Source organism: Mastacembelus armatus, chromosome 18 (assembly GCF_900324485.2).
Source record: "Mastacembelus armatus chromosome 18, fMasArm1.2, whole genome shotgun sequence".
In the NCBI taxonomy this organism is placed as follows: domain Eukaryota; kingdom Metazoa; phylum Chordata; class Actinopteri; order Synbranchiformes; family Mastacembelidae; genus Mastacembelus; species Mastacembelus armatus.
In genome coordinates, this window is record NC_046650.1 from 13,474,084 (window position 1) to 13,486,153 (window position 12,070).

The following is a 12,070-nucleotide window of genomic DNA, read 5'->3' on the forward strand; positions in this document are numbered from 1 at the left end:
TGGGATCTCTGAGAGTAAGTTATTTGCTGCTTGCCTGTGGATGGCAAGTATTTGTCAGAAATGGTCACATTTCAGTAAATTTCCAGTTAGCAATAATATTCACATAAGCGTCTACAATGTCAGTTTTTCCTAGAAATAAGAGCAAGTTATTAAAAGAAGAAATTAGCTTTCAATTTTAATGTAATTTCCCATTTATTCACCATGTGCAGCTTCAACATGAATGCCTTGTGCTGTCAGAAATTGATGTAATGCCAAAAAGCCAACCAGACTTCAGCAAACAACAGACTAATGCATGCATGTGCACAAATCAAATGAAAACCTTGTTTGCCCTGGTTTATCAGAAAGGCAGAGGGCCTAGTGAAATTCAAAAGTTAAACCACTGGTTGTGCTGCAGTAGCTGCTCATGCAGGCCCCTGCCTTAGAGCATAGGCAAAAAAGATCGTAAGATTCACCTGCTCTAAAACTGTCCTGTCGTAGGTTGAGCGGCAGATTAGCGCAGCAGCTGAAGTTTGGATACTCCGTGTGTTCAGCACAGGAGGCATTCACGTGTACAACCCAGTGCAGATCACCTACATTTCAAAAGTGCTTAGAACCCAAGACACAGTCACTATGGTTAAACACGTATGTCAGTGTTGTTGTTACAGTCCACAACCCCGAGTGACCAAACAACTGCAAGTTTAAAAATGTATGAATAACAGTCTTCAACTTTATGGTTAAAAATGATACCATTCACTGCACTGCTCTTTCATTAATTGAATGAATCATGCCACACACTGAGGAAGTATGGTCAAAATTTATGTAGTAGAGGTCCAAATATTTTAAATTTCAATACCCAGTATGGGTCAAGTTCCAGAAATGGTCAGTCATCCATTTCTCATAATGCAACTCAGAATTGTAAGGTCTTTCTTTAACTGGGGTCTAGCTTTACATTAGACTGTTTTGTTTTGATCTCCAATCCCATGATCCTGTTGTGAGTCTTTGCAAACTTGCACTTTTCAAGTTTCCATTTAATTTCAGTTGGTAAACTGGTCCAGCTCCTCTGGTGAGCCATTTACTAGTGAAATGGTACATTTGTGTGTCTTCTATTCCTGTAAATTTGAAGAAGACTCGGTCCTCCTAATGTTTCCAAGAAGCCATATTGAAGAGCACAGTCAGATTGTCTTCCTGTTGAATCACTGCCTCTGTCACCCAACTGTGATTCAACAAAGCCTTTGGCTGTCAAGTTGATGTTTCCTTCCTGTAAGCAGCTGAACTCCTGTGGAGATTCTGCCCAGTCCACAGCAGGGAAGGCCATCTGAAGTAGCAGGAGTTTTCCGTTAGTCCAATAGACCTGTGGGCTAACAGCGAGTACATGTGGGTCTGGTGGGGTCATAAAATCATCTCATGAGTCTTTGTTATACTGCCATAACCAGAGAAGTTGGCAGTGAGTAGACTACTTGTTTTTAGTAGTGGTGTAACAGTCTAGGTTAATTTTTCAGATATTTTGTTTTATTTCAGCCTGTCACAGCACTTCCTGTGTCTAAGTCAGGATGTGCTGAATAATATTCATTATAGACCCTTTTGATGTCACGTGAAAAGGGTCTATTGTCCTACTTTTTGGTGCTATCGCAGCTAAAGTTCAATTTTATGTGTGGCAGAGAGTAGGTAAACACCAGGAAACACCCAATCTATCAGCCAAAATATCAGCTGAAATTTGCTTTTATTATCGGGCTGGAAGCAAGTGCAAAAATTAAAGAACAGCTAAAATGAGTTATTAGCTTTGAACTAAAACACACAATAAAACCATACACAGGTTTAAACAGTGAAGCCCAGGCGAGAATTTAACATAAAGTAAAAATCAATGAATGCCAGAAGAGAGCCAGCAAAGAGTCTTGGAGTAAAAAAAAGCAAGAATCCTTGTGTTAACCAGTTTTAATATTCTATTTGTTTTCATGCCCTGTTACTTTCCTGCTGTGGCAATCTGAATGTCCTAGCAAGATCAACAAAGATTATCTTATCTAATCAAAACTAATATAACCTAATTCAGCAACTGTAAGCGCTTCACTCAAAGTGTAATTAATGCATTATGAATAGATTTTACTCGCTTACTATTGCAACTCATTTTAGAAAAATGTCAGGTTATCATCAGCAATCTTGTGGTGTGACATGAATTATGTACCTTTGCAGCATTCACCATGTGTATCTTAAGTCCTGCTAAATTAGACTGGTCTGATCTTCTTTAATGTAGTTTCTATAATAATAGATGCATCACAAAAAGCCTGCAAAGCGTTTACTGAAGATTCTGATGTTACATTTACATAGTTATGATGGTTCGGATCTACTAACCTGTTGGTATGAGTATTTTCTGCATGGAAGTATGGTTGTGACATTCAGTGTGTTTGACCAATCTCATATGCACATCTATTTGGAGAAATGTCTATGTCATGGTGCAAACTGGAGCAAAATATCAATTTAGTACACCTATAATTGAGGACGAGGGAAACCAAATCTGAACTTTCTCACCCTCAAAAATGCATGCCTGCAATGTTGTTCAAATATTCTATGCACAGACACAAAAAATGACTGCTCCATTTGAATTTCAAATGTCAGATGACATTATGGGAAGAATAGTTATGCTTAGGAATAAATGGTGCATGCAGCATGAGTGTCCATGTGTTTGTGGCCGTACTGTTCAGAGAAATGAGTCTGAACACAAAGATTTTAAGTTGTTAAAGTGAATGATATTCAGTATTGCCTAAAACCTTGGCTTTTAGTAGTCGAATTGGTAATAGTAGACAACATGAGCTTGGGGCATCCCCATTATGTTGGATTCTACCTCTAGTTTCTAATTTTGAAAATCTTCACTTTTTTTTTTTTTTAATAAGCATCCTTTAAGTGGTGCTAATAAATCATGCGAGTAATTAAAGCTATATTCAGAGTTTTGCACCCTGTTGTTTTTAGCACGGTTGTTAAACACAGCCCTTATTCTGCACAAGGAAAACTTTTGAAGTGAGCTGGAATGTCTTGGGAACAGATGTTTCACAGTCACTCTCCCAATCTCAAAGCCTCTGATTTTCAGCAGTTTTTTTTTTCACTTGTAATGTGGAAACTCTAATTATCACCTTAACTCATGTTGAAGTAGATTTCCTAACACTTTTTAGTGTTAAGAGCCATTTTTTACACCTTTGAGGAGAAAAAGTGTAAAATATTATTTTGAGCCAACTTGCTGCACACCTACATAAGATTCTTTACATTTAATTATATATTATTAATAATCACTACAAGGGAAAGGTGTGTTTAGGCGTGTCAAAGAATAAACCCCACTTACCAATTTGTTTGTCACTCAGGGTGAAATTTTTACAGTCTAATTTTGCTCTATTGTTGCATCCACTTGCAATAATATAAAAGACTTATAACAAGTGTTTATATAAATGTACATGTTTTTTTTTTTTATATATATGTAAAGGACCATAATTCAATTCACTGCATTTTTATACATTTTAAAGACCCAAGCTGTTGTCCCTTAGTTCCTATTATATCTTCCACATGCCTCCACCCTCACCTATTTTGTGAAGAAAATAACAGCAATAATAATGTAACATCTTGAGAGATGGCAGAGAGAATGCAGCTTTAAATGATCTGCTAGAGGCTATTTGCCTCATTGCCCTTAGTGATGGCTCTAAAAACTAAATTGGCTTCAAGTTTTGCTTGTTTTGTTTCCCATTTTTCACATATAAATGGAGGCATCTTTTGAAGGAGAGAAGCTCTTTGCAACTGCACTATTATTTTTTTTTCCTGGGTAATTTATGTAGAAAATGGGCCTCTGCTGTGCATTCCTCTTCCATCTCTCCTCATGTTGTTTCACAGAAGTAAAGTGGAATAAGATTTACGAAATGTAAAAAGAAATCAACATTATGCATTGACTCTCAGATCTGCATTAAGAATTTCAAGGCTAAATATGATAAGCTGTCAAGAAAGTGGACTTCAGTTAGACTCACAGTAAACACACCATAGAGCATTTTATTCAAATGTGCATTTGTGGGTTACCATGTGGAAAATGAAGGTAAACTGAAAAATGGCCTACTTTAGCATGTCGTCTTTTAAACTGGCTGGATGAAGGAAGAATGAACTGGGTCTTTAGGAAGCAAGTAAACTCACAACTCTCTTATGAAGTGACCCAATGATTATGATGCTCCTTTAGAAAGTCCTGGAAGTGAAATGACTTATTTATATAAATTACAGGAATCTGAGTCTACAATTGCGCTGATGAGCTGACCATTCAAATTTTAGGAGACCTGAAAGTAAAACTCTCGTTGTGGCTGTACTTTTACTGCAGAGACCTAAACCCTGCAGAACTTTTTTTTTTTTTTTTTAACCACCAAGACATAAATCATTGCCTTGCTGCTATGTTCCACAGTAGGTGTTCTTATTATCACTGCTGGGAAAAATCAACTGTACTAAGTCAAAGCAATTATTCTTAGCACAAGAATAGTCTCCCCTTTTATTACATAATAAAAGTACAGTAGCTGGAGTTATAGCAACACAGTGACTGTCAGTATAATGGTGTAATAAAAATTGCACTGAAACATTATTTAATCCCTGTCTACAATATATGGAGCAAAACAAAATTAGTTATATAGGTAATCATATGCAGTATGTTAATGACCACACTGTAGGCTATACTGCATATAAGGACCTTCTGGATCTGTATTCAAGATGCAGCATGCCTTTCTAATTCTGCTATTTAAACTAATGGCCTTTATTGTTCCTGCAAAAGAGTAATAACTATTTTTTAATTTTTCTAACTAAATTTTAATGTTTTTAATTTAATTAAACAGTCATCTGTGTTTGTTTTAAAAAGAAACCCACACATAAATTCTGTTAGTATTGTTTCACTGAAAAAACACAAGGCCTAAACTGGAACATCCACAAATACTGTAAAATATGTTGTTGCATTACTGGCTCTGCATTTTTGCAAGTTAGACACAAACTGAAAAAAAAATTCCCCTCATCAGCACTAACTGGAGTTTAGTCCAGGAAATGCCCTTTTCCAGGTGCTTATTTTATTTTTATGTAGTCAGTTTAAAAGAAGATATACAGGGAAAAATATGCCCAAGGTTTACTGTAAAACCTATAATCCAGAATATGTTTATTTTTCTTTCAGGTAGGTGAGTAAGGACTGTACTTTGATTTTGACATAGCACAGAGACACCTATGGAAATGATACTGTGACCAGCTGTAACCTGTAACAAGGGTGCAATCGCAGCTGTAACCTACACCAAAGACACTTCAGCAAGGTGAAGACTTGTTGACACAGGGGCTTAAAGCTGGATCTGCTGATGAAAGGACAGACAGGTGCTAGACAACCCTGCTGCCTTTACAAGCAGCTCAGGTGATTCATTATTGATCAAAGTTGTGGAAAACACATCAGATGTTTTCACCTAACAAAATGTTAGGTGTGTCTAAAGAGTCAGTAATGTGAACGTAAAGTTAGTTTCACAGCTCCTCTTTTATATTCAAACACAGTGAGTGTTATCTATCTTGTGGGCAAAAAGCAAATTCATCTAAATGTCAGACTATTCATTTCACTTCATGCAGGTTCGGTATAAAAGTCCCATTCTGCACTTTCAGTGGCTGAAATGTGATCGGAAATTTGCTTTCAGTATTGTACAAGATCACCAATGGACAAAGCTGTGAATATTGTACAGGCAGTCTCACTCGTTTATTCACTGCTGCTTTAATTTCCGTAAGGGTAAGGGTGCAACGTTCAGGGCATTCGTTTCTTATATTTGTTCAAATTAGCCAAATGTGTTTTGCCATCAGTAAACTTTCCTTTCTTTGTGCAAAATTTTTTATTTTTTTTTAACAGAGGATAAAGTCAGTCAGGATAACTTTATCCTGACTGAACCACAGTACCAAAATATGACCTTATTCCATATTTAAAGGTAAAATAATCCAAATCTTAAGTATAATTAACAATGAGACGACTGAATAAATATGTGAATCTTCTAGTTCGTAACCTGTTAATGTAACATGGACACGAAGCACATACATTTGAAAAATGTGTAACCTGAGGTTGCTCTGTATTATCAAGGTAAACTGTTGGTTGTCCTTAAAGTTTGCTACTAAACAATTAACCATGTCACAATATTTCTGAGTAACCTTTGACCTCTGGCACGTCAGCCAAGTGAACACAGTGTTACCTGTAATCCAATTAGCTAGTGTTGACGTTGCAGCAGTTTGCAGTGTCACCCTGAGTGAACTCCACCTACGCAGTCACATAGCAGTCTAGAGGGAGAAGGGCTTAATTGCCGTCTCTCTGTCTCTCTCTCCTTCTCCCTCTCAGTGGACTGGGCGATAAATATACCTTTTCCTCTATAGCTCTGCTGAGTACCAGTTGGATGACTGTGTCAGATCTGTAATTAACAATGGATTGTTAAAGGTTTATAACAATGTGGGTTCTATTTTCATAGTGGTGGTGATCATTATTTAGCTGTAAAACTGAGATCTGAGAAAGTGAAGATATCTCTAAAAATAAATTGAGTACAGCAAAAACACAAGCATTCAGAAAATCAAGCATATTTGAAACAAGCTCCTAGATTTAATTAATTTTGTGAGTACAGTGTTATTGGAACCGGAAGAAACAATCAGGACTACAAAAATAAGACCCGAGTGGCAATAAACCAGAATCTTCTTTTAACAGCTGCACAAAGCACATATATTCGTATCATCCCATTTAGCTTTTATGACTTCTATGTAATAAATGGTCTATTTAATAATAAACTCTAGTGTAGTTATGAGGATGTATGATTATTAATGTATTTACCTGTATACCTCCAACAAGAAGCAGTGAATATTTTGAACATGAATTTTCTTGATAATTACTTTCCTCTTCATGTGCGACAACGGAGCGAGACTAAATTGTACATGTATATAAGCAGTTATACTGTTTTATTGATACAAGGCTCTGTTCATGTTCAAGAATATATTATTAAATATGGTAACAGCTGTAGTGTGTTCTTAATTCAATGACGATATTCTAGTTACTAATGCTTCACAGTGGGAGTTATAGGTGCTCTCAAATACATTAATAATAGAATACTAATAAAATGCATTAAATTTTCGTTAGTTTCATAAAATGTTTTTATATATATTATATGTAAGCATGAGGATTATGCTGCATATATATATATATATGTGTGTGTTTGTGCTTTATTCTACTTCATTGGTTTAAATAAGAGGGAATGCGATATAGTGCCAGAAACCAGCTGGTTTAGGAGTGAACTAACCCTGCAGTCCAATCGAGTGAAGCGAGAAATACTGCCTGAGGGGCTAAGTGGTTGTATCTGTTATTTATTCTTTAACTGTGTACATTGAGGGCCCAAAACACATGCCATAGATTGACACAGTGGTACCAAGTTATTATTGCTAGTGTCAGAGTTGCATTGTCAGATGGTGACAGAACCATCGTGGGAAGAGAAAGAGACAGTCTGGGATCAGATGGGAGGATCATTGTTGTCATTTTGATCTGCTGCTCATTAAAGCTTTCTAATTATTGTCCAAGGTTTAATCAGTGATCCACCAGGTTTTATCTTCTCATCTTTCTTTATCGTTTGTGTCGTCTGCCCAGTGTCCCCCTTTGCTGAACGTCATAACCTGTCATAGTTGCAGCCTGTTAAGTTGGTGATTCATATGCGCCGCGTCACCACCAGCACACTGATTCCCACCCACTTTCTTTTGTGCAGTTTTATTTCATTCTTACATCTCATTCCCTCTCCTCTGTCGCCTCTCTTTGTTCTCCTGGCTGTTTGTTAGTCTTACACTTCCATCACTGTCAGTGTCCTCCTCCTTCATGTCACACTGTGCTCATTGGCTGAGGATAGCCAGGGACAGTTTGTGTAAATGTGCCTGTTTGACCTTTATGCTGTGTCTGTTTATGTAATGGAGACTGTGTCTGTCTCAGACATAGACAGCTAATCAACCTGCACCTTTGTTTGCGTGTTGGATTCGGCATTTCTAATCTCTCCCAACTCTTTTTTTTAATTTAGTGACATATTTCATGTTGTGGTTTGCCTGATTTTGTTTTCTCACAAGCTGACACATGGAGGCAGGCACTGAAGGTCATATCACAGTGCCCCTGCACACAAATAGCCGAACGCTTTTTTTTCCCTCTCTCTCTCTCAGCACTGGCGTGTCAGCAAAAGTGGGCAGGGATAGATGGCTTTGCCTTGAGGGTTAGAGGAAGGGGGGAGAGAGGTACAGACATACAGGGGTACTCCCTTATGGGACTTTTGCTGCGTTACCCCTTTTCCTTTCCCCCTTCCTCTGCTTAGTGTTCCTCTGTCTATCAGGTGCCATCTGTTTCTGGGCTTAGATGAGGATGTTTGTTGCTGCTGAAACACCTGCTTCACAAACTTGACAAATCTAGTGGTGTGTAAAAGGACCAATAAAGCATGTTCCAGGAAGGTATTCTGGTTTATTTATTTCATTATAAATTTATCAAGTATCGGGGGCTTTTTGGCTTTTATTTCTGCTTTTCAAATTTCTGGTTGAGATATCGTTGTACATGTTAACCAAACTAATTTAGACCAAAGCACAGATGACTGTCAAAAACAATGCAGCAGTTACATAAGGTCTTTCAGGTTCTTCAGCTCTGGGTGTCAAATGATGTTGGGACTGAGTCAGGGTGTTGAGTGTCCTTGATGAGGTCAAGGCTAAAGGAACCTTTACCTCGTTCTTAGCTCTGCTTAGGAAAAGGATCAGTATAGTTTTAGCTAAATGCTAATCTCAGTATACCCACATGCACAAAAAAACAAAAGTTTATATATAGCCCGGTTCAATATTTATACCAATTCAGCTGTTTCAGTGTTGCCTGTTAGCTTGCTACCATTTGATAGTACTGTGCTTAAAGTATGGTCAAGGGTGATGCAGATATTGGTCGTAGTAGTAAAATCATGGTGATAGATGAAAGGTCAGGGAATCAACAAAAAAAGTCATCTTTATGCTGACACTATAGAAAAAAGTCAAGAGTGCAGTACAGTGAGTAGGAATCATCCTGGGCTGGTGTCCAGAATCTGGGGTTATTTCAAACTTAAAAAAGATGACAGCACAGCACAATGTGTGTATTGTAAAGTAGAAGTGGCAAACCACAACAGCACTTCTTCAATGCTTCAACATCTGGACTGCAAACATTAAGTAGTGAACTAAATTACTAATTCGTTTTTAACTGCAAGTAAGCAATGCAACAAATAAGCTAACACCTGAAGCATCCAGTTGTGAACCAGACTGGCTCAACCAGCGGAGCCGACACAAGCTAACGTCATTGTCCGTCTGCTACTCAACTTTCTCTGGTAATGTCAGCGTTGTCGTTTCTGTCATACATTACACAATAGTATTACTGTTTAAAAACGCAAAAGTCTATTTTATCCGATTACTCGGTTAATCGCTGACATGTTCGGTCAGATACTCGACTCCTACACTAACCGATAGCTGCAGCCCTAATACAAATAAATAAGAAAAGAGGAGCCTGTCTGCACAGTGTTAAATTTAGTGGTATGACAATGGATTCTCAGTAGGCTTAGTTATGGCGAGAAGCATTAAATTCTCCTCCAAGCTGTGCTGCTTACTCTGCATTATGTTTCTGTATTAGGCTTCTATGTGGTGGGCAGGGGATGGGCTTCCCTGTTAAAGCAGTAGACATAATATATAAATAGCTAAATGAGTCTCAGCAATGAGAATTGTTTAATACAATACACAAACATTGCACATGACCAAAAACAACTGGCAGCCACTTCGCTACCTCTCTTCCACTATCACCTTTCTCTGATGTTGGTCATTTAGCTTTTCTCTCATTGAGCTTTTGATCCACACTTTTCTGCTCATATGTGCTTATACTACAGCTGCTTTTTTTTTCCCCTTCTGTTTTTCACTTTCTCCTTCACTCTATTGCTCTTACTGCAGCTGGCTGGGTATCCTCTGCTCTCACCAGTTGCTGCATTGGGTCAGATGTCAAGCAAAAAAAGCCTGGTTGCCTTTTCCCCTGTCACTTTCACCATAGGGGTCTTTGATCAGTTAGTTACTAGATCTAGTGATCATGCCGCTGCTTTTCACTATTACCCTCAGCAGATACATTCGTGATGGTCTTTGCTAATTGCTAGCTCCTAGGGTTGTCTTCACCTTGGTGGAGGAAGTGTGGGTGGCAGGCTAGCTGGTAGCTTCTTCTCAGTCTTCTGTCTGAGTAGGCAGCTGCTGAGCCCTGACAGTGTCCCTTGTTGTGGTACTAGAGTTTTACTGCATTCATAATACTTTGTGTGCAATGAAAGTTTTGGATTTTTGCAGATCCTGACCTATAGTGGATTTTGAGCCCACTAATAATATTTTAAAGTTTTAAAAAGTGCAGGAATTAGTTGGTTAAACTTGAGTGTTTTTTTTTTTTCTTGGCCCTTGTGAAAGGAAGAAAACCACATTGACATATCATTGCCTTATAAAGTTTTGTATTGGTTGTTCAAACACACAGCAGACACAGAGCAACATAAGCAGTTATTTGGAGATGTGTTTTTTTTATATTCATGCTCCATTTAGCTCATTATGCTCACTAATTACTAACTTTATATGTTGTTTGGTGTTAGGTGGATGGCATGAAGTCGTGGATTCCATGAAATCGGATTATCAGAGCTTTTTTTTTTTGTAGAGCAGCTTTAATATAAACACACACACTGCTGGATGTTTACAGCCAAAATAATTTCTCTACAGAGGGCAAACTGTGTAATTGTTATCAGCTGATATTTACACTCATGTTATACATCTTACAACTAAAATTCACTAACGTCCCTGCTGCTGATATATCAGTATCAATCTCTAGGCTGTCATTACAACCTGATTCATGAATAGAAATATCCTGAGGAAAAATAAAACAATGGATTAAAACCTTTTATGCCAGTTTTCCCACTGTGTGTACTCTTTGTTTTTACTTTTGCAGGTATACTTACACCCTGTGCCCATTTAATCAGGTCACTCAAAAGAACACTGCGGGAACAGAGGTCTCATTAGGGTGAGTACCTAAATCACCTCTTCTTTTGGCTTTACAGTACAGTGACCTCCCCAAGGTATGTCAGGAACAGTGGAAAAATACTGCAATACTTGAAGGAGGTGTGAACAATTTCATGTTTAAGGAACACTTTTTGGAGTACATTGTGTGCTGCAAAACTTAAAACCAGTAGCAGAGCACATACAAAGCCACAAAAATGTTTTTATTTTTTCTAAGCCAGCTTTTTGGATCTTACCCTACACTGTGTTGTCCTTGGTTTTTCATCACCCAAGAAAGCCACAAAGGTTCTTTATTTTGTTTTCATGCGAATTACATAAATTCACCTGACAGCATTTTTCATCTAATGAATGGATCTTAGACAAATCCCACCACTACACTTCTATGAAAGCTCTTTAATCATTGTTACAGAGCTCATATGAAGTTACCCTAAGACCAATATTTGAGCTATTGATTTCAATCTCTGTTAGCCATTATATGACCTTTAATCAATTGCTAACAGATCTCTGTTATAGTTTTAATACCTCTTGATCAATGACAAACGGGCGTGTTTCATATACTGCTGGGGTTGTATTTCCTCAGTCTCAATGGGTTTCGGTTTCATCTACAGGATTATGCTCTGGCCTTTTACCATCCCCTTGGGATTGTGTCGACTGCTGGACATGGTGTGTATCAAAATGCCTATGTGCTATGAAAGATGCCACTACGTCACTGTAAAACAACACTAGGCTATTTACTGATTGGAAGTGAAATAGCTTGAAGAGATGTGCAAAAACAGTAGATAAAGTGTAAGAATTTCTTTCTTGGTCAAATATGTAATCTTAATATTTTTTCCTCTACTAACTTAGAAACTGCTGTCATTTAGCAGCCAAGTTGTGCTTCTATAATTACATCACACCACGTTTTCCCACCTTCTCATCATTGTAACATCTCTAAAGGAAAAAAATCTTATATATCATACTGATGTTTTCCTTTTTTATTTTCTTGTCTTTGCATTTTAGATTTGAGGTGATAATTATGGGATGTCGCTTCTGTCCTTTTCCACTC

The 12,070-nt window shown here is 37.6% G+C and overlaps 1 protein-coding gene across 5 annotated transcripts in view; it reads left to right on the forward strand.

Annotated features, from left to right (window-relative positions):
* The window catches only part of LOC113125684 (glucosidase 2 subunit beta-like), a 96,053-nt gene that overhangs the window by 68,891 nt on the left and 15,092 nt on the right, over nucleotides 1–12,070 (forward strand). For 2 of the 5 annotated variants that reach the window (XM_026299298.1, XM_026299300.1), the window contains one exon: nucleotides 10,958–11,029. The exons of 1 other annotated variant lie outside the window; for it this stretch is intronic. In XM_026299298.1, the coding sequence (XP_026155083.1) occupies nucleotides 10,958–11,029 (72 nt within the window). Of the gene's footprint in view, nucleotides 1–10,957; nucleotides 11,030–11,633; nucleotides 11,689–12,024; nucleotides 12,046–12,070 lie in introns of those variants that run through there. 2 more of the 5 variants (XM_026299302.1, XM_026299301.1) reach the window with 2 other exon arrangements.